The sequence below is a fragment of the Dipodomys ordii genome, unplaced genomic scaffold (assembly GCF_000151885.1).
Source record: "Dipodomys ordii isolate 6190 unplaced genomic scaffold, Dord_2.0 Scaffold4, whole genome shotgun sequence".
NCBI lineage: Eukaryota > Metazoa > Chordata > Mammalia > Rodentia > Heteromyidae > Dipodomys > Dipodomys ordii.
Genome location: NW_012267220.1, coordinates 35,555,550 through 35,580,176, shown reverse-complemented (window position 1 = coordinate 35,580,176; position 24,627 = coordinate 35,555,550). Strand labels below are relative to the sequence as shown.

The 24,627-nt window shown below is 42.0% G+C and overlaps 1 protein-coding gene across 1 annotated transcript in view; it reads left to right on the top strand.

Annotated features, from left to right (window-relative positions):
• Sfrp1 (secreted frizzled-related protein 1) overlaps positions 1-12,510 on the top strand; it is a 42,866-nt gene extending 30,356 nt beyond the window's left edge. The window contains exon 3 of the mRNA XM_013024743.1: positions 11,167-12,510. Within this exon, the coding sequence (XP_012880197.1) occupies positions 11,167-11,489 (323 nt within the window). The 3' untranslated portion in view covers positions 11,490-12,510. The remainder of the gene's footprint in view (positions 1-11,166) is intronic.
• Positions 12,511-24,627: the final 12,117 nt, after the last annotated feature.

Sequence of the window (24,627 nt, the reverse complement as noted above, 5' to 3'; positions counted from 1 at the left end):
TTAGGACAAAAATGAAGATAAATTTATTCTATACCTTCATTCTACAGATGGATATAGGGAGACCCAGAGAAGTGAAGTGATTTACCCGTTTGTCAGAAAGCTGCAGATGGGATGTGTCAGCTGAGGTTTGTTGATTCTGGTGCTGGGTTCTTCTCAAATATGCTACCTCTTGCTGCCACAGCCTTTGTTTGCTGGCTCTGCAGGTGTCACAGCCACAGAATAGGTCATTAATTGCACAGAAAGTTCTATAGCAAATTCTGTAGCCAGCATGGTCTTGGACATACCCCTGCCAATCTTGCTGCTTCAGTTTGAGTTTCAGTGGAGTTGGGGTTGGTTGGGGTATGTGGTAACCTCCAGAAAGCTTAAACATTATCCAAGAGGAGCCCTTAAAGTGTACTTCTTTGATTAGCCAGGGTGCCAAATCAAAAACCCCTTCACCCCATCTCCTTAAACCAGCAGTTCAGTGCTGGGCTTACTCACAGTCCAGCAACATCAATATCTCTTAAGAACTTGTCAGAAATGCAGACTCTTAGGCTGCATCAATTACTACTGAATCAGAAACTCTAGGGTACAGCTCAATAATGTGCTTTTCTTTTCCGCCATTGTTAGTTATTGGTTTTTGTTTGTTTGTTTGTTTTTAGATAGGGTCTAGCTATGTAGCCTAGGCTGGCATGGAACCCTCGATCCCTTTACCTCAACCTCATGAGTGCTGGATAATCTGCATTTTAACATGCCTTCCTGGCAATTCTGATCTGCTGCTCTCAGATATTTATCAGAGCTAGGGCATCTCTGAATCTGACTTCTCACTCCCCATTCTTTCTAAGAGATCATGACATGTTCCAAGTTGCCATTTGGGGGAACACCAGGAGGTAGAATGGAGAGGGATGGATAACTGGGGACCCCATGTTAGGAACAGATGTTTGCCTTGGCAGGTTTGCCTAGACTTGGAGCCAAGATCCAGTCAATCCTATTGATTGACTTTATTTAAGCCAGTCTCCTCTTCTCTGCCTCCACTGCCATTGATGGGTGGAGGTAGATGAGGTACACTCTGGGAAAGGGAAGAAAAAGGACCCAAGCTTTTCATTCTCCCTATTCTGAGGCCCAAGTGCTAGCTGTGAGAGCCATCAATACACAGGCTTTCCTGCTGGAATAAAGCCTACCAGGCAGTATTCGTCTCTTCAAGGGGGATTTTCATTCTACACCATTAGCTAAATCAGTGGGGATTTGACAAACTCTGTGAAGTCAAGCAATTAGGCAGTGGCATTCTGGGGACTGGTGAGAGAGACAGTGGGAAGGGGTAGAGAGTAGGAGGGGGAGGGCAGGACAGAAGGAGGAAGGAGGAAGGGAAGGGGAGGGAGAAAAAGGGGAGGAGGGAGGAGAAAGAAAGAGATGCAAAATTTGTCCTCCTGCCTGACCATCTCCCTATGGTGTCTGGAATCCAAGAAACAGGACAACTTTAGTGAAATAATTTGCCTCAAATTATTTCACTTGACAGCATTTTTTTAAACATGTGCTGTCTTTTATAGGTAGGAGGGCAGAAGGAAAGCTGCCTTCAATCTTTTTTTTTTTTCTTTTTGCATTTTTTGGTAATGCATGTCCTGTAGTCAGCATACATGTAAATATGCAGTCTGTGGTTTGTGGTCAGGGGAGAGAGTCTGAGTTACTGTGACCAAGTGCCAGCGCCTTTCTTTGCTAAATGAATCAGTGATGCCAAACACTGGCTCCTGCTGGGAACAGAGGGTTCTGCTAAGCTGCCATTGGGAAGCCTTTGTCCGTAGGATTCATTGAGGCCCTAGTACCACAAAGCCGGCTCTCCATGGGGCCAAGACCCTCTGCTGGGCACTGGAAGGAGGCTGCAGTTTCTCAGAGCCAAGGTTTATTTGTACACTCACTGAGAACTATGCTTTCTGCCCTGGCCCTTGGGGACGCCCACCCAAGAGATTTGTGAACTCGGTGGAAAAGGCAGCAAAATGGGTTCTTCTGCCTTCATGACTCATGAAATATTCTTATGAGACCACTTTTGACCTGGAGACACCATGATTAGGGCAGAAACCCAGGGGGCCCAGGCATGACATTTTCTCAAGCAAAGGGCCAGTAGACTCTGGCTATTTCATAAAGAGATAGCCAATTCTCAATCTACTTGGGAATTTGGGAAGCAAATCTCCCAAGAATCAGGTATACAGTCATGTCTGCTCTGCTTGACTTTTTGTTGTTGTCTATAGGAAGAGACAGTATCTATGTGTATGGTCCCCAGGCCATGCTCATGTTTCATGAGTTACTCTCATGTTTCATTTGAACATGGTTAATACTCCTAAGTCAGAGTGAATAAACTGCATTCTACGTGAAGGAACAAATGGCTTTAACCTGTAAAATCATGGCTGGCCACAGACTAAATCTGTAGGCAACCTCTTCTTTACCCTCCCAAAACATATTTGAAAAGCAGGAATTTTGTATTGGGGCTTGAATGCAGAATCATCTGATTGCTTGTCTTGCTTGCTCTTCTGCCACTCTGCCACTTGAGCCATGCCTCCATCTCTGCATCCCTGTCTTTTGCTCATTCTGTTGGAGATAGAGTCTTGCAGACTTCTGTTTCAGCTGGCTTCAAATGGTGATTCTCTGAATCTCAGCCTCCTGAGTAGCTATGCTTATAGGCATGAGCCACTGGTACCCTGACAAAAACAAAATACTGAAGCAAAATCTCTAAATATCTCCAACTAAAGCTAAGTTCCTTCAAATGAGGGCCTGTAATTGGAAGCTGTTTTATGATCCCACATTTTGTGATTCATCTAGATTGTATATTCTTTACTAGACTATAAGCTTTTTTTAAAATTTAAGGGCTTTCCCCCTCTTCACATTAAATACAGTTTTAAGAGCCAAATAGGAATAAAAGACTTTCAATAAAACCTGCACTTCACTCCCCTCTTGGACACCCCTTCACTTCAAGGTCCTGTGAATGAGGAGCAACCATTTTCAACTACTTTAGCTACTTTTTGTGATATTTAGCAAACTGGAGCAAATCCAGAACATGTACATATATTTTGATTTCTTCATTTTCATGTTAAAATATTATTTATTGGAGTTTCTGTTATTGAAGTTAAAGATAACTCCTTTATATTAAACTTCCTAATATAGCAAAGTCCCAGGGTTTGCTCAGTTAATTAATTGCATTTTAATTTCTTGATATTATGTAGATGACACATGGTGTGTCATTTCCATAGTGTATCACTCCATTGACACAGGGAGTGCTCTGAGCAATGGAGTGTTTGAGCTGGTGTTTCCCCCTTTCACATCCTTCATCTGTTCTTGGCTCATTTCACCTACAGTTCCAATGCTGATGTTCTGAGCTCAGTCTCAGTTGCATAGGGGGTGGGGTCACTTCTAGAGCCCTTTTCCTCTTGCTGGACCACTGAGTCTCAAGTTGTGGTGCTGTTGTTCCCAAGAAACCATTCTCAGCCTTCTTTTGTTTCTCCGAACTCCATGCCTTCTTTCTGCATTTTTAAAAGACGCCTAATGCAAGATATCTATTTTTTTTAACTCTTTAATGTCTGGAGATGTCTACTGTGCTCTCCACATGTTACATGCTGATAAATAGGTTCCATTCAGAATCCCATTGGGAATTCTTATTTCCTTCCTCTTCTGTCTGGGGCTAGAACTCAGAACCTCTTGTGTTTGTTAAGCCAAATGCTCTACTACTTGAGCTATACCCCCTACCTCTTTCATTGTTTTATGAATGAGGTCTCACACTTTTTTGTTTTGCTTGCATTTTGCTGGGGACCAGCCTTGGGTGGGTGATCCTCCTACCTAGGCCTCCCAGTAGCTAAGATTATAGGACTGTACCACCACACTTGGACCCATTTAAAGGCACTCATTCTTTATCTTAATCTAATAAAGTGCTGTTGTTAATAAACCCAGTACTGCTCTAATGCCCAATCCTTTGTCTTAGACATATATTCTCTGTTCTCTAGAAGATTTCAAAAGTCTTTTTTATCCTACTTCATGTTTCTCAATGTCATTTCTCATGGAGCCAGGCACTATTTAACTTACTTAATAACATAAGAAGAAAACTTTAAAAAATAAGTTCTTTGTTGTTTTCTCCCATTCATTTTCTTTATTCTGTGTTTTTATAACTCCATTTATTCAGATCTGGAAACTCTAGATTGAGAAGAGTTTGGCATCCCCTTTGGCATCTCAGGAAATTTCTCTAACCAGATTTGAACACATTTGTTTTGAATTCTTAATTTCTCCTCTTATATTTCAAATAGTCAAGTGTACTTTTCTGGTCTGTGAACTTTTGCTTTAGAATCTTTCTGTTCTTGTTTTATGAACACAATAACTTGTCTAACATTGCCATTTTGAAAAGTTTTCTTATGCTTCTTGCATTGCCCTTGAAATCTGTTTCTTCATTATTATTGTTGTTGTTGTAAGTGCTGGTTGTGGGGCTTGAACTCAGTGCCTGGGTACTGTCCCTGAGCTTTTCTGCTCAAGGCTAGTACTGTACCACTTGAGATCCACTTCTGTCTTTTTTGATGCTTTATTGGAGATAAGAGTCTTGTTGACTTTTCTGCCTGGGCTGGCTTTGAACCATGATCCTCAGATCTCAGACTCTTGAGTAACTAATATTAACTTAACTGCCTGCCAGTATTTGGCTGTGCATTTGAATTTAAGAGCAAGGAATGGAATTGGAAGCTTCTTGCTTATATTCAGGGCCTGTGATATTTTAGGAGGTAAAAGATTTTTCTTTTCTTTTGGGATACTAGTTTCTTTAGAGAGAAACTATCTTATCCACTGACTGGAGGACCTAGATTCAGTCTTCTGAGATCTGCTGGTCTCACTCTTTACTATGCAGAATTTTGTTTAACCCTTTGGTGACTGTGTAGCATCTTACTGCTTTCTTCTTGTGTGTCTGCTGAAAACTTGTGTATAAAATAAACTACTTGCCCCTTGCTGGAGTTGGTGCGAGCAATCATTTGGCTTTACAGCCCAGATGAGTGGGTGGGTATGAGTTCCCTGTTTAGATTTTACAACAACTCCCACACTTAATACAAGCTCTGTAATAGTGCCCAGGACCATGTGGGCCCAGACCATGAGAATCTCTGGGTCCTGCAGTGTGGGTGGACAGCTGGCCTCTTACTGGAACTTCTTCCTGTAAGTGCCTCTTCTCTCTGTCAACACTGGCTCCTCCCCATTCCATGTGCTTTTTGTTATACAGAATGTTGATGATTTGCTCTTTTTCTTCCATTATAATTTTCTTGCATGTAACTTTTTAAAGTCGTGATTTTACATTGATTTAAGGACATATCGGGAATGATGGTATGTGTTTGGCCAGAAATGGTAACTCTCAGCAGACATTCAGGAGTTTGGAGTCTGTGTGCAGGGCACATTTTCATTTCTATTTCTTACTGTTCTTTGCTTTCTGGAATTTGCGCTTCCTGCTTCAGAGCCTACAGGTCACCAGTGACCTGCCAGTCACTAAGAGATCCCAGCTTCAAACTCATTCTCAAACTCTCTGGAATTTGGGCTTGGGGGACAGGCCATATATTTGATTCCCTTATTCTTGTGTTCATAACACTGAACTGCTTGGCCTTTGGTAACTTTTACAACTCTCTTCCTTTCACTCCAGGAAGTATTTCCTGGGTCCTCCTTTTTCTTTTTTCTTTGTACTTTACCCTGTGTTGCAAGTATTAGCTAATCAAGTAAGTTACAAATTTGATTCCTAACTTAGCCTTATTCCTACTTTCCCCAACCTATCCCTCTTAGATTCCTGCAGCAATTATTAGTTGTTTAAATGGTTGGTCATTGGCCAATGGCTGTCTTATATCCAAGCCCTGTATTTAGTCATTGGAGGAATGGGGAGGTAGTAGAAACAGGAAAGTTAGGAGGAAGAGATGGTTCTGGAAGAGATGGGTAGAATGACTATCTGATTCTCATTGCAGCCTCAGAAATATGGCCAAGCTTCTTGGGGAGGCTGTCAAGGAAGTATAAGTGTGAGCAAAAAAATTAATTTGAAGCTGGGCACCAAGGGCTCACACCTGAAATCCTAGCTACTCAGAAGGCTGGGATCTAAGGATAGTGGTTTGAAGTCAGTCTGGGCAGGAAAACCTGTGCAAAATCTTATCTCCAATTAACTATCAAAAAGCTGAAGTGGAGCTCAAGTGGTAGAGTGCTAGCCTTGAGCAAAAATGCTAAAACAGCACTCAGACCCTGAGTTCAAACGCCAGTATTAGTATACTTACACACACACACACACACACACACACACACACACACACACACACACACACACACACACACACACTGATCTGAGTGACTGAAGGTGGAATGCAGATTTAGTGGTCTACTTGAATGTAAGGGATTATTTGTTTTGAGATCGCTGAGGAACACCCAGACAGTCTCCTATTGCAGCCTCAAGTTTTGGGTTTTCAAAGTTTTTGAATTTCTGAATTCTTGCTGGCAGTAAGTCATGAATTGGGAGAACATTCTACTTTGGCGGGGGAAGGAGGAAGGAGATGTTAAAGTGTGACTAATACAAAAGGAAAAGGTATTTTGTTTTGTTTTAGTTCTGGGCTGGCTGGGTTGTTACAGGTAGAAGAGATGAAGGGCCTAAGATCTAGTTAAGATAGAGTGCTCTCCATCAGAGCAAGCAGGGAACTCTAGGAAGGGAGGGAGAAGCTGGGTAGAAAGCAGTGCTGGAGTTGGTTTCCCAGTATCATTGCTGGATCTCTGGATGGCAGCTCTGCTGCCCAGCAGTCACACTGTGCCTTCCTTACTGGAAGAAAATGAACACTCCAGGCATCCAAAACCAGAGTTTGAGGTCACACAGAGCCCAGCACCTCTGTCCGGATGTACCAGTGCTGCTCCCCATCCTCAGTCTTCTCTTCCTTGACAGCTACTCATTTTTGCATTGGAAACTCAGCCAAGGATGAAATCCCCGGGGTCCTGGCATATTTGCATGATTGGGAGAAACAGTGGTGGTCAGTCCTTGGCTGCTCTAGGCCATCACCCAACAGCCCTGGATATGGCATAGTGGGGGGTTGCACATATACCCACAAGGCATGGCAAAATCAACCTTGGACAGGTAATTGCCTATGCAAACATTGTTGGTAATCTGCACTCCTAAAGTAAACTCTTGAAAGATGGAAAGATGTTAGCAATTTCTGACCACATGTGCGTTCGTCCCCACTCTCCCCACCTCCAGAAAGAAAGTGAGCCAAATGGCAAGAAGGAAAACTTCTAATGCATAACACATTTCCATCATCTGATTTCCCACTCCCCTCACCCGTCCCCACCTATGTAAACTAAATTCCTTTACACGGTCATGGCAAAGGGAACGTTAATTTTTGATTTGAGTTGTGATTAAAAGCAACACAATCAAAAGAGTGAAATTGTTTCCACTGAAGCAGTATCTTTTTAAACTGAGTCATGGATGGTAGAGAGAGTGTGATCTATGCATTTAAGCATAGGTTCTAGGACTGACCGTGTCTCTCACAAACTGTGGCCTTGTGTTACCATTGCTTAGTCTTGGTTCTTCTTTTGATTGTAATCAAGTAATTATGCTGACCACTCAATTTGGTTGGTGTGAGTAGTGAGGCAAGAGTCATAGTAGAATGAACATCTACCCTGTGTTTATCTTGAGAGCCTGGCATGTGGTAGGTACTCAGTAAACGGTGGCACACATCTCTGTAGAAAAGAGGGTATTACGTTATCAGTTGGTACATGCATTAGATCCTCCTGATGTTGTGCTTTATTACTCCAAGAGCAATGCTTGGTTCAAAGCCTTAATTTAGGGACTGGCTTGGGACTGATCTAACAACCTAGGGATACTTTTTGTGTCCTGTGAAAGGAGTGGAATTGTTCTTTCCCTTGTGGCCCTATAATAATCTGCATCTTCATCTCATCTTTGATGAGTGGTATGTTAGCTTTCTGGTACTATAACAAATACTCAAGACTTATTAAGAGCCAGGTTTCTTCTGGCTCACTGTAGGGAGATTCTAGAACATGATTAGTTGGTCCATGTCTTTGGGTGAGGCAACACCTCATGATAGAAATACATGCTGCAGCAAAACTGCTCATTGCATAGCCAGGAAACCAGAAAAAGAAAAAGAGGCCTTGGGTCTTATAATCTCCTTCACAGGCACATCCCAACGGATCCTTCTCCCTAAATGACCTACCACATCTAATAGAGCCACTCTGGGACCAAACCTTGAAAATACAGGAACAAAGAGGAACACTTGAAATCCAAAGTTAGCAAGTGTTTTCTCCCACTTGTGCTGGCTCAGTTCTGCAGGGAAGGTGGGTCCTGACCCTACCTTGGTCTGGGTACTAAGTCTCTATTTGATGGCTCCTCACTCAATCCTACTGAGAACTTTTGTCTTTCATCAGGCCACACACTGCAACAGGCAGTCTTTTCTCAAGTGAACCACTAGGTTCAAGGATCACAAGTCAACAATGGAGGTGGAAGCAGGTACGGGCCTGTTTGGGCTTGTCTGGAGTGAGGCCAGTAAGGGGTGGTCTGTGCTTTGTAGGCACTATACTCTCTTGCCTGCTAGCTCCTGATTGTTCTTCACCATGGGGGTGAGGGAGAAGCAAAATCAGAAACACTGAGCAATGGCTAGCTTAAGGTGGGAAAAGAGTTTGAAAAAAAAAAACCCAACAAACTTACTGGAAAATTGTACTCAACTTACTTCCATGTGTGCTAGAAGCTTGGTGCAGCCTAGAGGTCAGTATTAATCCTCAGTTAGGGCCTCTGCTTCTTAGTGTCCAGTTCTGACCTTTCAGCCCCACTGGATGAGGCCTTTTTCAGGCCTGGAGTATTATGTAGAGCTTGAGTTACATATGTTCCAAGATTTGGAAGTTCTTTCATCAGAAAAAGAAAACAGTGGGACACATTTATTAAAGATTTGTTACTAGAACTTTTTGCACTCTTTACTGGTGGGTTGGACAAGAGTGTGGTTTTCTAATCAGTTGAATGTTAAATAACAAGACCTTTGCAAACAGTGTTCTTATTTGGTTAGAGGAACTTTGACTTCATGAAAACAATCATTTTAAAATACGGGTGAAGCTGGGAATAGGGCCTGTTTTTCTTCCCTTTTTGTTTGTGGTCCGTGTAATGAGTATTGTAAGTTTTAGGTTCATTATAAGGAACTTTGGAGCCTAGAGGCAGCAAAGACAGCATGGTGTTTGAAAATGCATAGTCAGACATAGCTGGATAATTGCCTGTGCAAAGGCCCATGTTTTGAAGACTTGGCCTCCAGCCTGTGGCACTGTTGGGAAGTAGTGGAACCTTCCGGAGGGAGTGCCTAGTGGGAGCAAGCTTGGTCATTGGGTGTGTGCCCTTGAAGGGAATGTTGGGGACTCCAGCTTTTCTTCACTCTCTCTTTTTACTTCCCAGGAAGTGAGCACCTTATTCCGCTGTGATATGCTGTCTTACCAGAGACCCAAAGCAATAGGGGCAATTATGCATGTACTGGAACCTACAAAACTATGGGCCAAAGTAGATAGTTTCTCTTTGTCAGTTGATTTATCTCTAGAATGTTACAGTGATAGAAAATGCACATGGCTTAAGCATTAATGATTTGAGGCAAGCCAACTCAATTCCTTAAGTGTTCTCATTTAGTACACGTGTAGCTCATTGAGTGTCTTTATCAACCATGTGGCCAGCAGTGAAAGACCTGATCCACAGGGATCAAAACAATGTTAAGGGCTGGGACTGTGATTCAGTGACAGAATGCCTGCCTAGAATATGGTGAGGCCCCACTGATCACAGAAGCACACAGAGAGAGCAATTGTGTATGAGAGAGAGAGAGAGAAAGAGAGAAAGAGGGAAAGAGAGCTTATAGAGACAAAGAAAAGAGGAGGCAGAGTTGAGAGGAATAGTGGTTTTCTCTTTTTGCTGCCAATTATGCTGAGAATAGAAACAACCTTGCACGGTACAAGGTTTGAAGAGATAATTACCTAGATGTAGCAACTAGGGTTTCCCCATGACCTGTTCTGAGCTATTATGAAGTCTTTGTGAGCAGGGCTCATGGTAACAGAACATGAGCAGTGTCTGCTGTCTAGCTCCCCTTGAGACTCTGGTTCTACCCATGTGGAGATTCAGAGGCTGGAGATGTCAAGGTTGAATGCACCCAAGCATGACAGTTTGCTGTTTACTCTAAATCGCCCTTGCTGTGTGTGCGCATCCATTCCTGCTGCCTTGTTAACAGGACTCAACTTTCAAGGAATTTTGGATATTAAAAACCTAAACCACTAACTTTCTCTTATAAAAAAAAATCAGGCTAAGTTCCCCCCTTGGAATGCTGAGATCTGTAGCATTAGATTATATGGATTAAATTGGATTATATGAAACCCTTCTGTCAAAGCATTGTATGAGATTCCAAATCACTGAATTTCATGAAAGAAAAATATGATTTGGTTTTGAAATTTTAAGAACCTCATGATACACTATGACAATTCCAGAGATGCTTTTAGATCCCACAAAACTAGGGTGGTGATGTGGGTACCAGGCAGCAATGAAGACTTTTTCTTTCTTTATTTTAGGGGGCTAATACTGTGGCTTGAACTCAGAGCCTAAGCAAGTCCCTAATCATTTTTTTTTTTTTTGATGTGTCATGGGGCTTGAAGTCTGGGCTTGGGCACTGTCCCTGCGCTCTTCAGCTCAAGACAAGCACTCTACCACTTGACCCATAATGCCACTTCCGGTTTTCTAGTGGTTTTATTGGAGATAAGAGTCTCACAGACTTTCCTGCCCGGGCTGGCTTTGAACCGGGATCCTCAGATCTCAGCCTCCTGAGTAGCTAGGATTACAGGTGTGAGCCACCAGCACCTGGCCTTAATCTTTTTTTTTCTCTCTCTCTCAAGGATAGCACTCTATTACTTGAGCCATACCTTCACTTCCAAATTTTGGGTGGTTAATTGGAGCTAAGAGTCTCATGGACGTTCCTGCCTATGTTCGTTTCAACATAGCTAGATTACAGGTGTGAGCCACTGGCTCTGTGCTGAGATCTTTAGGGTGGAGGGTTTATTTTCAGGGCTGCTGTCTCTCCTGCTTGTTTTAGTTTCTTTCCTTCTCCTCCACTGTGGCCATGAGTCCAGGTTACTGTTTCAGGCGAAGTGTTCTAAATGCTTTCTCTTCCTTCCCCTTTCTCTCTGTTCTCCCACCATCCCTAGCACTGAGGATGAAAATAAAAGAAGTGAAGAAAGAAAATGGTGACAAGAAGATTGTCCCCAAAAAGAAGAAACCCCTGAAGCTGGGGCCCATCAAGAAAAAGGAGCTGAAAAAGCTGGTGCTGTACCTGAAAAATGGAGCCGACTGCCCCTGCCACCAGCTGGACAACCTCAGCCACCACTTCCTCATCATGGGCCGCAAAGTGAAGAGCCAGTACCTGCTGACAGCCATTCACAAGTGGGACAAGAAAAACAAGGAGTTTAAAAACTTCATGAAGAAGATGAAAAATCATGAGTGCCCCACTTTTCAGTCGGTCTTTAAGTGATGCTCATGGGAAGGTTGGGGAGGGAGCTGTGGGCTGGGTGAGCACTGGGGAGAGCAGAGACCCTGGACCTCCTCTGTTTCATATGCACTGTTACACTATTCCTGCCCTTAGCAGACCTTGTAATGCAGTTGGCTTTGTTCGCAGCATCCTCACCCCCTCCCCCTCACAGCCATGCTCCAGACCCCAGCATAACTATGTCCAGGTACACCCGGACCATTTAGATTAGGAAGGCTTTAAAGATCTGTAACATGGAACAGCTGTCACTGCAAAAGGTGCGCAAAAAACATTGCACCCACAGTCGCAGGCTCCACAAAAGAAAAGTTGCCAATTTGGGGAACAGGTTAAACAAAAGGGATCGTGGAAAAAAGTGAATGAGAGAGAGAGAGAGAGAGAGAGAGAGAGGAGAGAATGTGTCTTAAATTGTGCATCTTTCTGAGTGTTGATATAAATTGCTTATGGTTCCTTGGTTCTATGCCTTTGGAAGTAGAAAATTCTAACTATTGGTAAGTCATCTTGCTTTCAGTCCCAGAGTAATTTCTCTGTCTGCTTTAGATAGAAACACACACACACACACACACACACACACACATTTAAGACCAATTCTGAAAGTGATGGGGTAGGAACAAAACCAAAAGCCCAGTATGCAATAGTGAGTACACAGAAGGGAGATGTTGCTTTCTCTGCCCTCACTTTTACCACTAGATTCTTCAATATGAATTCATTAACGAGGGGCAGTCTGGATCAGCCCAATGTAAGGTCTTCAAGATTGGGGAGGAGGGGCACATATCTGCTTTTGTGTGAAGAAGAGCAATGTTATAAGCATGAAAGAATTGAGGCTAAGAAGATAGTGTTCAAAACACAGTTAAAAAAGAAAAAAGGAAACAACGAATAGTAAGGATGTATTGTGAATGAGGAAAAGAGGTTCATATCCTAATTTTATCTGTTGCATCTTTTAAAAATAACAACAATGGGAACAACATGACAAATCCTACTTTTTTTGTTTGTTGGTTGTGGGACTTGAACTTGGGGCTTGAGCACTGTCCCTGAGCTCTTTTGCTCAAGGCTAGAGCTCTGCCACTTTATTAAGCTCTACTACTTGGAGATAAGAATCTCATGAACTTTCCTGCCCTGTTTGGCTTTGAACCAAGATCTGCAGATCTCAGCCTCCTAAGTAGCTAGGATTACAGATGTGAGCCACCAGCTACAGACCTACTAACTTTTTTGATTAATAAGTCTACACTGAGAATCTGAAAGGTGAACCAAGATAAAGGTCTCTCTTCCACATGAAACTCCTTTAACAAATCTGGTGTCAGCAGCAGGTGGGTTTCCCTAGCAGATCCTTTTTCCCTAGGAGAGCTCAGCTGCCCTGGAACCCACAGCACAAGCAACCCCTACAGCACAGGTTCATGTGCTTTGCCTTTCTGTGAAGGGATTGATTCCTTTACATGTCATTGCCTGAAGATCGAGGAGATTCAGAACAGCCTGCCTTCCTGACCCCTTCACTCTCCACTTTCTACCTTTTTCCCATCGCTGCAGAGGGGAGGTTGACATGAGTGTCCTTGTCCAAGGAGAGTTTCAAAGGCAAACCCATCCTTGAATTTTCTCCCAAATGCTGGAAGGTAGTCTTCAGAACTGTTATACTTATGAAGCAATGTAAATAAACTAGTCCTCCTAGACAGTTTTACTCCTGTTGTCCAATGCTGAGGAACTAGTTTTTTTTAAATGAATGTTAATTTCTTCCACCAAAGCCCAATTCTTCATAATCTGTCACATTTCAAGGACCTTCAATGGCAATCCCTCTGGACATCTAGTCTGCAGGCAGCAATTAGACATCAGGAGTTACCAGTGGGAGATTCTGTTGTCTGAAATTCAACATGTCAATGTAGTACCCAATGAGTAATCCTGACATAATTAATAATTCACAATTAGTAATCCAAGCATTTAACACCTTCTGAAGAAATTCTCTCTGATGTTTAACTATAAAGTCAATACTTTATGTTATTTGCCTGTACTTTTGGGTGATTTAAAAATGTGTGTGTATATAAATATATATATTAGTAATTAGAAATACTCTACTTTCCTACTGTTCAATTAAAATTCAGAGCAGTTTCATGAGTGGGTGGAGCTGGGCCTTGCTTTTGATTAAGTCAAGAGTTGAATGCTCCTATGTATCTGCTCATTTTGATAAAGTACATTATGCAGCAGGGCTTTCTCCATATGGTTGGGGTCCGAAGAGAGGGATTCATCCAGGGTCGTAGTGGTTCCCACAGGAAGAGTATGTAGAAGAGTGGCCAGGCTATGTGAGGGCTCTCTGAGTGGGTTTATTCTCAGGCAGGAAGCCATTTCTTAGAAAAGTTTGCAGCAAACTGTAAAGGTCCCTGGCCTTTGAGTCTCACTGTAGCTATTAGTGAGAGCTTTAGACACAGACCACATCAGCAAGCTCAGAACAAAATGGAAGGCTATCTATGGGCTCAAAGCTGCATGATCACCAACCTTTGTTTTTCCCAACAAAGGGTGTTAACATAAACCAATGTGCAGACTCATTGGCTTAGTCATTGACTTCCAAAAGAGAAAGTCCGTATGTGGATTGATAAATTTTGCTAGCACAGAGGTTGGATTTGTAAAGCTTTAAAAATATTCATTCTGCAGTAAGTCCTATGAGGCCATTGACAGAACTTGGCTAAATCCTTGAAGAATATTAGTAGTCTTCTTAAAATAGAATGGGAGGTGAGAATTCCAAGGTGAATTTCCAGCCAGAATCCCATCAAAGCATCCGTTTACATTTGGATCTGTAAATTACATAGATGGAATGGGCTCCATGATTTGTTTTAGAAGCATGGCTTAGGCAATTTCTTGGGATAAGGGACTAGTCAGTCTGAACTGCACCAGTAAATCAAATCCCCTGGTTACTTCATGGAGGATTCCTCTTCTAGAGACTAAATCTTCTATGAAAGCTTTGAATACTGTGAAGATGTTTTACATTCCATTTCATTTGTATTTTAACTGCATTTGACCAGATGTTTTGATGTTATCACTTATGTTAATAGTAATTCCTATACGTGTGCATTTTGTTGTCATGCTTTCCCTGTATGTATTCACTTAACTAAAAATCACTCAGTTAATCAATGTGAATTGTGACTCCCTCTCCCATAGTTTCTACTCACCCTCTTCCACAGCACACACAGGCACATGAGTTGTTTCAATGGGACTTTTTAGTCTCTATTCAACAGTTTCAGATGTTAATTGGGAGTGGTTGGAAGGGACCCTGAGAGGTACCATGGCCTACCGCGTCTTCTCTTCCCATTGACCATCATGGACTCCTATGAATAAGTGCTTGAATCACATGTCTCCAGACTGTTCAATTCAGATCATAGAGAAGGTTAAATATTTGCTCTATGAGGATGTGGTTTACAGCCTTGCTGGAGTTTCTCTTCCCTATTTCTGGTTGCAGATGTTCATTTCCCTCTGACCCAACTCCACATTCAAATTGCCAGCTGGAACTTGGACATTTTGTATCTGGAGTGGTGGATCAGTATGCCTTCTTTGTTTTCAGGCAAACAATCTAAGTTGTGATGTGTCTGGGATTTCACATGGGACCCCAACTCAGCCAGAACCCCTGAATCTCAATTGTGGTAGGCACAGGGTCTGCACTGACTGCTGGGTTTCCCTTTGGACCATGTGTTGCATTTTGCTGAATCTAAGCTGTTTCCTATTAGGTTGCAGGCTTCTTGCCTAAGGAATTCTTCCATAGGACTTTCAATGCTGTAAGCAGTTGTGGTGCTCATACCATCTGAGGAGGCTCCCTAATTAACAAAGCACCCTAAATCCTGATGCAACCAGTAGTTTTCCCAACAGTGAACAAATAGCCTCAAATCACCCCAAACCATGCACAAGCACAGAAATGCTACTGTTTTAGGTAAAGTAGGAAGACTTGTATGGTTTTGTTAAAGTTACTGCCTGACATTAAAAGATCGTTACATTCTCATGCACTTGGCTTGGTGAAACAAATGCTGGCCCAGCCACGCAGAGTATTTCTGTTCCCAGTGGTTAACAAGCAGGAGTTTCCTTTGGACTACATGCAGATGTCATTGTCACCCTCATCCAAGCACTACTGCCATGATCCTCAATTTCCCATTGTTGTCTTGAGTTTATTTCAACTTTATTATACTTTTTTTTGTATTTGTTCTTATTGGCATCAATTCGTTGTACAAGGTTTCATTTTGACATGCCAGATGACACTTTGACATGAACATAAGTATATTGATCAGACTCAGCCCTCCATCATTCTCCCTCCTTCTCCAATCCAGTGTCAGCAAAATTCATTGTTTCATTTACACATATTGTGAGCATATTCACCTACTTTATCTTCTCTGGTCCCCTGCTCATCTCCCCTTAGTCCCTATACACCAGAGAGGACATTTTCACCTTCCTAATATTCAATGTTTTGTTAAAGTTCATGTTAATCATTCAAAGGGGCTTAACCATGGCACCTCACACATACATCTGCCATATCTCAGTCAGATTTATCACATTTGTATATATGTACGTATGTTTATCTTTTAGGCTACCACCCATATATGAGAGAAAATATCCCCATATGAACCTAGCTCTGCTAATATGATGGTCTGTAGATCCAGACTTTTTTTTCTGAAAATGAATTAATTTCATTCTTTGTGGGCAAAGAAGACTATTGTGTATTTCTTGATCCATAATTGCTGTAGAGCACCTGGGTTGTTTCCATGGGTGTGCAGAGGCCTTTATTATATCTGACTTAGATTATTTCTCATAAATACCTAAGAATGGCATTGCTAGATTGCAGGGGAGTTCTAGTTTTCATTTCTTGTGGAATCTCCACACTGCTTTCTGTAGTGGTTATGTTAGTTTACATTCCCACCAATAGCATATAAGGGTTCCTTTTCCTCTCCAGCACTTACCATTGTTTGTGTTTTTGATGATGGCCATTCTCATTGTAGATGAAATTGCAATATCTTTTTCAGAATGATGGGGTGAATGTGCAGACATGTCAGATCCAGCTGCTAGGTCACCCTAAAGTCTAGACCCTCCCAGGGTCAAGATTGTGTAAACCTTATGATTTGGGATGCAGGAGGGCCAAGAACTGTGGTCTTCCGTTAAGCTACATAGCACACACCCTCCTCAAGGAATTACACAGGTGGCCCATATGGGAGCAATAAAGATATGTGCCAACAGTTCATATTTGTTCCTGAGGAAAAGAAATTGGTTATTATATTCCAGTAGCAATCACAGGAAAGTTAGAAACTTATTCATAAGCTTTAGCATGTGAAAATGTCTCAGAGGGGAGCTTGCTCACATGCAGTTTCTGGCTTCCTTCCGTAGAAATCCTAACTAGGAAGGTTTACCATGGAGGAATGGAAGCTGAACTTGTAACTAAGTCATTAGGAATTTTAGGGGCTCCCTTCACTGCAGTCCATCACCCTGGACTTTGCAAAACATTCTAACAGGGCAGATGTGAACTGGGGATGAAAAGCAGGAGGATATTTGGAGATCTTCCTATTTTCCCACACATCATTCTGTAGATTATTTTTACTAGGTTATAATCTATATAAGTTACTTAGGGGAGAATTGAGACTTACTCTTTTCTTTGTAGGTGGGTGCTGGTCTACCCAGCCCATGTAAAGTAGAAAAACTCCAGTGGACCCCATAGTGTCTTTGTTGCTATAAATCTCAATATAGAGCCTATTTCTTAGGGACTTAAGATATGTGCCATGCCTTGGGTTAAGAAGAAGTCAATCCAGGGAGTCAGAGCTGTGATAAACTAAAAACTAAGGTTTAATCTTCTTAAGCCATTTATTATATTATGTGTATGTGTTATTAGGCCTTGCACATGCTAGGTAAGCACTGTACCAAAAAACCCTAGATTTCAACCCCTTTATAGAATGTCTTCTTTTCCTCAGTCACTGCTTGTTCTGGGCACCCACAGATCCTATTAGGAAGATTTTCTACTTCCTTAGCAATCTATTAATATCCCAAGCAATGTCCTCTGCCAGACTTCCTTGTCCCCAGCTCCACAGTGCTTGTCAGAGGTAGCTGGCTGCAATAATACAGCTGAAATAATACAGAAATTTGACAACAGAACTAGGGCTTTTCCTATTCTATGTGTTCACATCTGGGCAGTTTCAAACTCAGGTTATGATAGTAATGAAGAAACTGAGACAGTTAGAGGGAAATCTCACCTCTGATAAATTGAGGACAGCCTGCTGAGTAGAGCTGATTTACTGGGGAGTGAGGGGTATTAGGAATTTCTGTCAGCAAAAGCCAAAGAAGGATGCTTTTTGTAGGTGAACAAAGATGGGTACCAGAACAGGCTCCAAATAGGAGCAGAAAACTCCTTGTGTCTCCATACATCTGTGGACTATTTAGATAAGAAGGGGCTGTACTTAATCACAGAGAGAGTTGTTTGCTTAAATGAAGGGAGGGAAAGTTGTATGTGTTATAAGAGAGAAAGAGATGGTGAGAAGGAGGAGAAAGGATCCAGCAATTTTCCACAGCCGAACCCTCACCATGTGGTTTTAATTAGGGTGAATGCCCTGTCACCTGACTGCCAGAGTACATGGGTGGGGGTTGATGGTAAAGAATCAGGATTCTAAATGGGTCCTGTCCTTGAGATTTCAGCTGAGCTCTGTCGTAAGTATCTGTGAGCTCCAAGAAGTTCTTACCTTCTCCTTCCTCTGAGCCTCTGAGTCTATGGTCTTCAAGCTGCGTGCCCACAGGAGCCTGTCTACTGCATGGCCAGGTGGGATGCAGGTCAGAGCATCTTCTAGATTCCCTGGGTGTCAGGGCTTTAGAGGAAAAAAAGAGGTGGGAGATCCTGCTGAAATACCGTGCACAAGATCCCATGACTTGGCATGCTACAGTATCACCCAGTCATCCAAGCTCCTAGTGCTCCTTTAGTGACTTTGTATTATATTCCAGCCTATTTATGCCTGGAATGGACATGGGGAAGGAGGATGGCTTAAGTCTGTCACTTTCCATTTTTCTTCGTCCCCGGTTTTTAGGATACCCTGTGCATATTTGAGTGATTTTCTCTTTTCCCCTAGACAACAAGCTCATCTGAAGGGATAGAAGATGCCATACAAAAACTTCCAATGCCTTTCACAGTGTGGCCCAGAGATGACCAGTGTAGGTGCCACAAGAATAAACTGAGGCTCAGAGCTTCCTTACAAGGCCTGAGATCACTGGACTTCCAGATTTGGGGGGGCTAATGTTGGCAGGGTTCTCCCTCTGGCACGGCTCATTAACCGATGACTTGGACCAGGCTTGGAGGGAGGCCTTAAGCAAGCTTCCTTGCAGAGGAAAAAAGGAAGAGAAGGCATCCAGTAGTTGACTAGAGAAAGAATAAGCTTCACCTATAAATTATAATCATGGTTAGTGTGAAATATGCCACAGCCACATGTAAATACCCTACATACCCACTCTTGGCCCAAACTATCCTTGACTGCTGCTCCCTGAGCTTTGGATGACTTCTCTCTAAAGGGCTAGAATGGACAGCTATTAGTGAGATGGAGGCTGGAGATGGATGACAACGACATCCCAAGTCTACACGTTCCCCAGAAGTTCTCAGACCAAATATACAGCATGTCCAGGGAAAATATTCTTGTCTGACTCCTCTTTTCCTGATTACCTGCTGGATGGAAAGTGTTTGTGTAGAAGACCAAGTGGATCCACAGCAAGAGAAAGGGATCCAGTTTCTAAGTCAAATAAAACACAAAGGTTTTAAAAGGCACATACATACAACAGAGTCCTACTTGGACTTAGAAACAGGGACGTGGCTCCACTTCAGGAAGATTATTTCTCTCAAAGTGCAAGCTGCCTGGTTCTTATTTCTTTGCTGTGGTTTAATGATCACTGCTATGTGTTTGGATGAGTGTGAGTGGCTTAGGAAATGTTTGTTCTCATAAAATTGCCTGTTTCCTACTGAAATTTTTCATGTCAGGCCCTTTCATTGTTCTCATTATCGCCTGCCTCCCATTCTGGTTGACTTTGGTATCCTTGGTATTGATATTGGAGCTGGTGTGACTGTCACATATGATGCTGGCTCAGGACTTAAGAGCCATGGACAATCTCTAGCCCTGTCCCAGCCAAGGGCTGCCAGGGAACTGTTTCTGGTTGCTGGGTCGAACATCAGGAAGTGAGGAGACTTGACAAGGGTCTGGCCTGCTTCCTGATTTTGGATTAGGAAAAACTTGGAGTACATTTTGCACCCCCACGCCCAAGTATGTCAGAGGAAATGTGACCCTGGTGTCTCTGATTCATGCTCACTAAGCTCATTAAAATGCTGATTTACAGAGCATGGGGCATGTCCAAACAAACCTGGGGCCTTTTTGTCCTGGCTTTTTTCAAGCCACTTTTTTTCCCCCTGCTGACTATGTGGGAAGGATAGATAGGAAAAAAGGAGTAAGACTTCAGGTCTAAGCTGGGAGGTTGCATTTGGTCAGAAATGAAACGTGTACCTGGCAGATAGGAACAGGAGCTTTGACCTTGGGAATTCACTGGGTCCTCCACTAGCTGAATCTTTTGCTTTCTGGCCTAATAAGAACCACCTGGACTTCCTCAGGCCCAATAATTGTCCAGGCTCCGTGAAACATGTGAACTTGACCGGTGCTGAAAATAAGCCAGGGTTCATAAAAAGAAAGACCAGCATCCATACACCAGAAAAAAAAGAAGTAGATTTACAGAGAGTACTTGGAGTTCTGCAACAGATACTTCAAGCTTGACCTTCCCCAAGTTCCAGAAGCTACCTTCTATGAATACCAACTTACTCTTTTAAAAGCCTCCACCAAGCTAGGAGTTGGTGATTCATGCCTATAATCCTACCTACTCAAGAGGCTGAGATTTGAGGATTGTAATTCAAACCAACTGGGGTAGGGAAGTCCATGAGATTTTTACCTCCAATTAACCACCAAGAAGCCAGAGCTGTGGCTGAAGCACTAGCCTTGATCAAAAATGTTCAGGGACACTCCAGACTCTGAGTTCGAGCCCCAGGACCATCAAAAACACAGACACAGACACACCGACACACTGACACACACACACTGACACACACCAACACACACACACACTGACACACACACCGACACACACCGACACACACCGACACACACACATGCTCTCATCCTTCCAGGAACTTAGGATGTATTTTCTTGCAGGATGAATATGAAACTTGTTTGCTCCCGGGCAAAAGAACAAATCTTAAATTCTGCTGTGGACCACTAAATTCCTTTAGGAAGCCTTGAGCTTTTGCATCATTTCTCACATTTTAAAGGGAAAGAACATTGAAAAGATGTCCTTGCGCTAGTATGGGAATAGCACATTTCTTTTTATGCTGCATGTGTGTGAGTGCAGGTGAGTATCTGTCTGTATAGGCACCAGTGTTGGGAATATGTGCTTGTGTTTGTGCTGCTGTGTGTGATATGGCTCTAGTACTAGGCTGCTAGGGTTTCCTCTCCCAAAGGTCTTTCCTGGAAACCTTCATGTTTCTTATAGCACAATGGGATGCCAACTAGTCAAATTTTTTTTCACAGATCACCCTTGTTTCTTAAACTTCCCTCCCTCCCTGCCACCCCCAGTACTGTAGTTTGAACTCAGGGCCTCATGCTCACTTGTCTTGCTTACTTGACTCTACCATTTGAGCCGTATCTTCAGTATAGCTTTTTGCTATACTGAATTGGAGATAGTCTCTCATAGACTCTTTTCTGGGCTGACTTGGATCTTCATTACTCCAGGTCACAGTCTCCTGAGTAGCTAGGATTATAGGTATGAGCCACTGGCACTTGGCTCTTGTTTTTTTGTTTGTTTTTGTTTTTGTTGTACTGGGGCTTGATCTCAGGGCTTCAAACTCTCATTTGAGGTTTTCTCTCAAGGCTAGTGCCCTATACCTGAGCATACCTTCCCTTCTGTATTTTTGCTGGAGAAAATAGTCAAATAGTTGTATTTTTAATATGTTTTTTATTGTAAAAATTCTGTGCAGAGAGGTTATAGTTACATGAGCAAGGTAATGAGTACATTCCCTATCAAGCATTGTTAACTCCTCCTTTGTTTTTCCCCTACCATTCCTTCCCTCCCACCTCCACGACTATACTCCCCCCACCCCTATGCCCACCCCGCCTAAATTGTAAAGTTCATTTTTCAACATAGTGTCTTGTGTGTCTCATTGTTACAATGGGTCAACAATAATTGTATTTGTTTGCCCAGACTGGCTTGTAACCATGGTCCTCAGATCTCAGCCTCCTGAGAATCTGTGATTACAGGTGTGAGCCACCAGTGCTCAGCTTCAACCTGTCTGTAGGCACACCATGAAATGACTGTCATAGTACCATTCTGTGTCACCTTCCTCTACCTCCCTTGCCTCAGCCTGACATATGACTTTCATTCAAATAACATTTTTTGGAAGGTTAAGAAAGAAGAGGAATGGGCAGAAACTTTCAGACCTTAAAGTGCTGTAAGCATAGCTTACCTAGGACCTCCTAGAAGAATGATAGTGTCTCTGAAGTGGCAGAAGTTGTACAGCATCTCCACTAGCTTTGCTGTTCCTGCCTGGGAGCCCCTTTCTCACTTCTATTTGGCACTAGTGGGTCATAGTCAGGTTCCATTAGACTAGCTGTAGTTCCTGTATGAGGCAAAAATGATTAATTCATTTCAGCAGAGCTGTAATTTTGAAGAGTGGTCTGGCTTTACAGATGATGTCCACTGGCTGCCGACACACCAATGAAACTAGGGAAAAACTGCTTTCCCAATATTTCTTGGCAAAGGACCCAGTACTTAACACTGAACCAGAATTAGGGCTCATAAAATGTGGAGCCAGGACCCTGTATGCTGAATGCCTTCTTGTAAGATGCTTTCACTGCTTATCTCCCAGAACAGTTGAATGTCTGCATTTGGATTATCCTGCTTGGAACCATTTAGTGTCTTTATAAGGTGATCTTTTCTGGAGTTATAATGTGAGATCGCTGGGATGTTTTCTTCTAAAGAAGTGGCCTAGTTTGGATTTTTTTATGAGAAGTTCATTCTTCAAGTTTCCTTGTTATAGTACTTAAAAATCATAGTTAGAAGGCAGGAAAAAGCAAAGCAAAGCAAACAAAATGCTACCATCAAAACAAAACCCAGCCAGATAAAACAACAACAAATCCAAAATCCAAAACCTTCTGAAACTTTCTGATTAGCATATGCTTCCAAATGATGGATTTTCTTGAATTCTATTTTCCTTTCTCCCTCTCTTTCTTTCCTTCCTTCCTTCCCTCTTTCCTTCTGTCTTTGTTTCTTTCTCTCTTTCCTTCCTTCCTGTTAGTTTTTTTTGTTTCTTTATTTTCTTCCTTCTTTCTCTCCCTTCCTCTGTCCCTTCCTCTCCCTCTGCCCCAACCCTACTTTCTTTTTCTTTTGTAGTACCAGTACCAGGGCTCGAACTTAGTTTTTTTTTTTTTTTTTTTGCATTCTCAAGTTATTTGCATGCTTCCAGTCTGGCTAAAAATGTGCTGCTACTGAGGCTTGAACTCGGGTTCTGGGTGCTACCCCTTAAGTTTTTCATTTGTTGAAGGCTGATCTTCTACTACTGAAGTCATATCTCTACTTCCAGCTTTTTGCTGGGTAGCCAGAGATAAGAATCTCATGGACTTTCCTGCCTGGGCTGGCTTTGAGTCTTGGTTCTCTAAGTCTCAGCCTCCTAAATAACTAGGATTACAGGTACCTGATTCCAAGAAAAGATTTCTGATCATGTTAGTACAAACTCTGGCAGGGAAAGTATTCCATGGGGATGATACCTAGAGGCATAAACATTACGGTACTCAGGACAAAGGATTTTATCTTGTTTATCTTATTCTTTCCCTCAACGGAATCCCTAGAGGAGCCATAGTCTTGAAGTTGGCTTAAAATATTGTTTCTTACAACCAACAAAAAGAAAAAAAGATAAGTTGGATTACCTCAAAAAAAACGAGAAGTTCTGCACATTCAAGGACCTAATCAATAGAGTAAAAAGCCAACAATTGGGAGACAATATTTAATCATATGTTTAATAAGATCTTACTATTCAGACCTTATTTAACTTAATAAGAAAATCAGTTTCCAGTTACTCAGGAAATATGAGGATTGACAAAGGGAATTGCATCAAATTAAAAAGTTTCTGCACACAAAAAAATAAATAATTACCAGAACCAAGAGAAAAACCTATAAAATGGGAGACAATCTTTGCCATCTATTCATCAGCTAAAGGATTCATATTCAGAATATATAAAAAAATCTCCAAAACTAAATATCAAAGGAACAAATAGCCCAACTAATAAATGGGCAAATGAATTAAACAGTTCTCAAAAGAAGTATGAATGACCATCAAATATTTAAAAAAAAGTTCAATTTCCCTGGTCATGAAAATAATACAAATCAAGCTATACTGATATTCCATCTCATCCTAGTCACAATAGTAATCATAAAGAAAGCAAACAACAATAATGCTAACCAGGATTGGAGGTTTATATACTGTAGTGGAAATCAGTATGGTGGTTCATCAAGAAACTAAAAATAGAACTACTATATGATGCTGCTCTATTTTTTCTGGGCATATTTGTGAAGGACTGTAAGTCAGCACACAACAGAGATACCTGTATGTCCTTGTTTATGGCCACACAATCCACAATAGCCAAGCCATGGAATCAGCTTACATGTCCAACAACCAATAAATGGATAATGAAATTTTTTAAATGTTTTTTATTGAAAAATACTGTACAGAGGGGTTACAGTTACATGAGTAAGGTAATGAGTACATTTCCTTTTGAGCATTGTTACTTCCTTCTTTGTTTTTCTGCTATCATTCCTTCCCTCCCCACTTCCCCAACTCCTCCTGCTGCCCCACAGCTGAAGTTGTAAAGTTCGTTTTCAACGTAGTGTCTTGTACATTTCATTGTTACAATGGGTCTACCTGTATCCTTATTTCAGCATTTTGTTATTTCCCTTCCCCTCCCCAAATCAGAAAAATGTATATACAAGTTGCAGGACACTGGAATCAAATACAGTGAAAACAGGGGTTATATCACAGGGGGAAGAACATACCAAAGAAACAAAAGAATCATATGGTACATTATAAATACATTAAAAACATTAGCAAGAAAGAAAA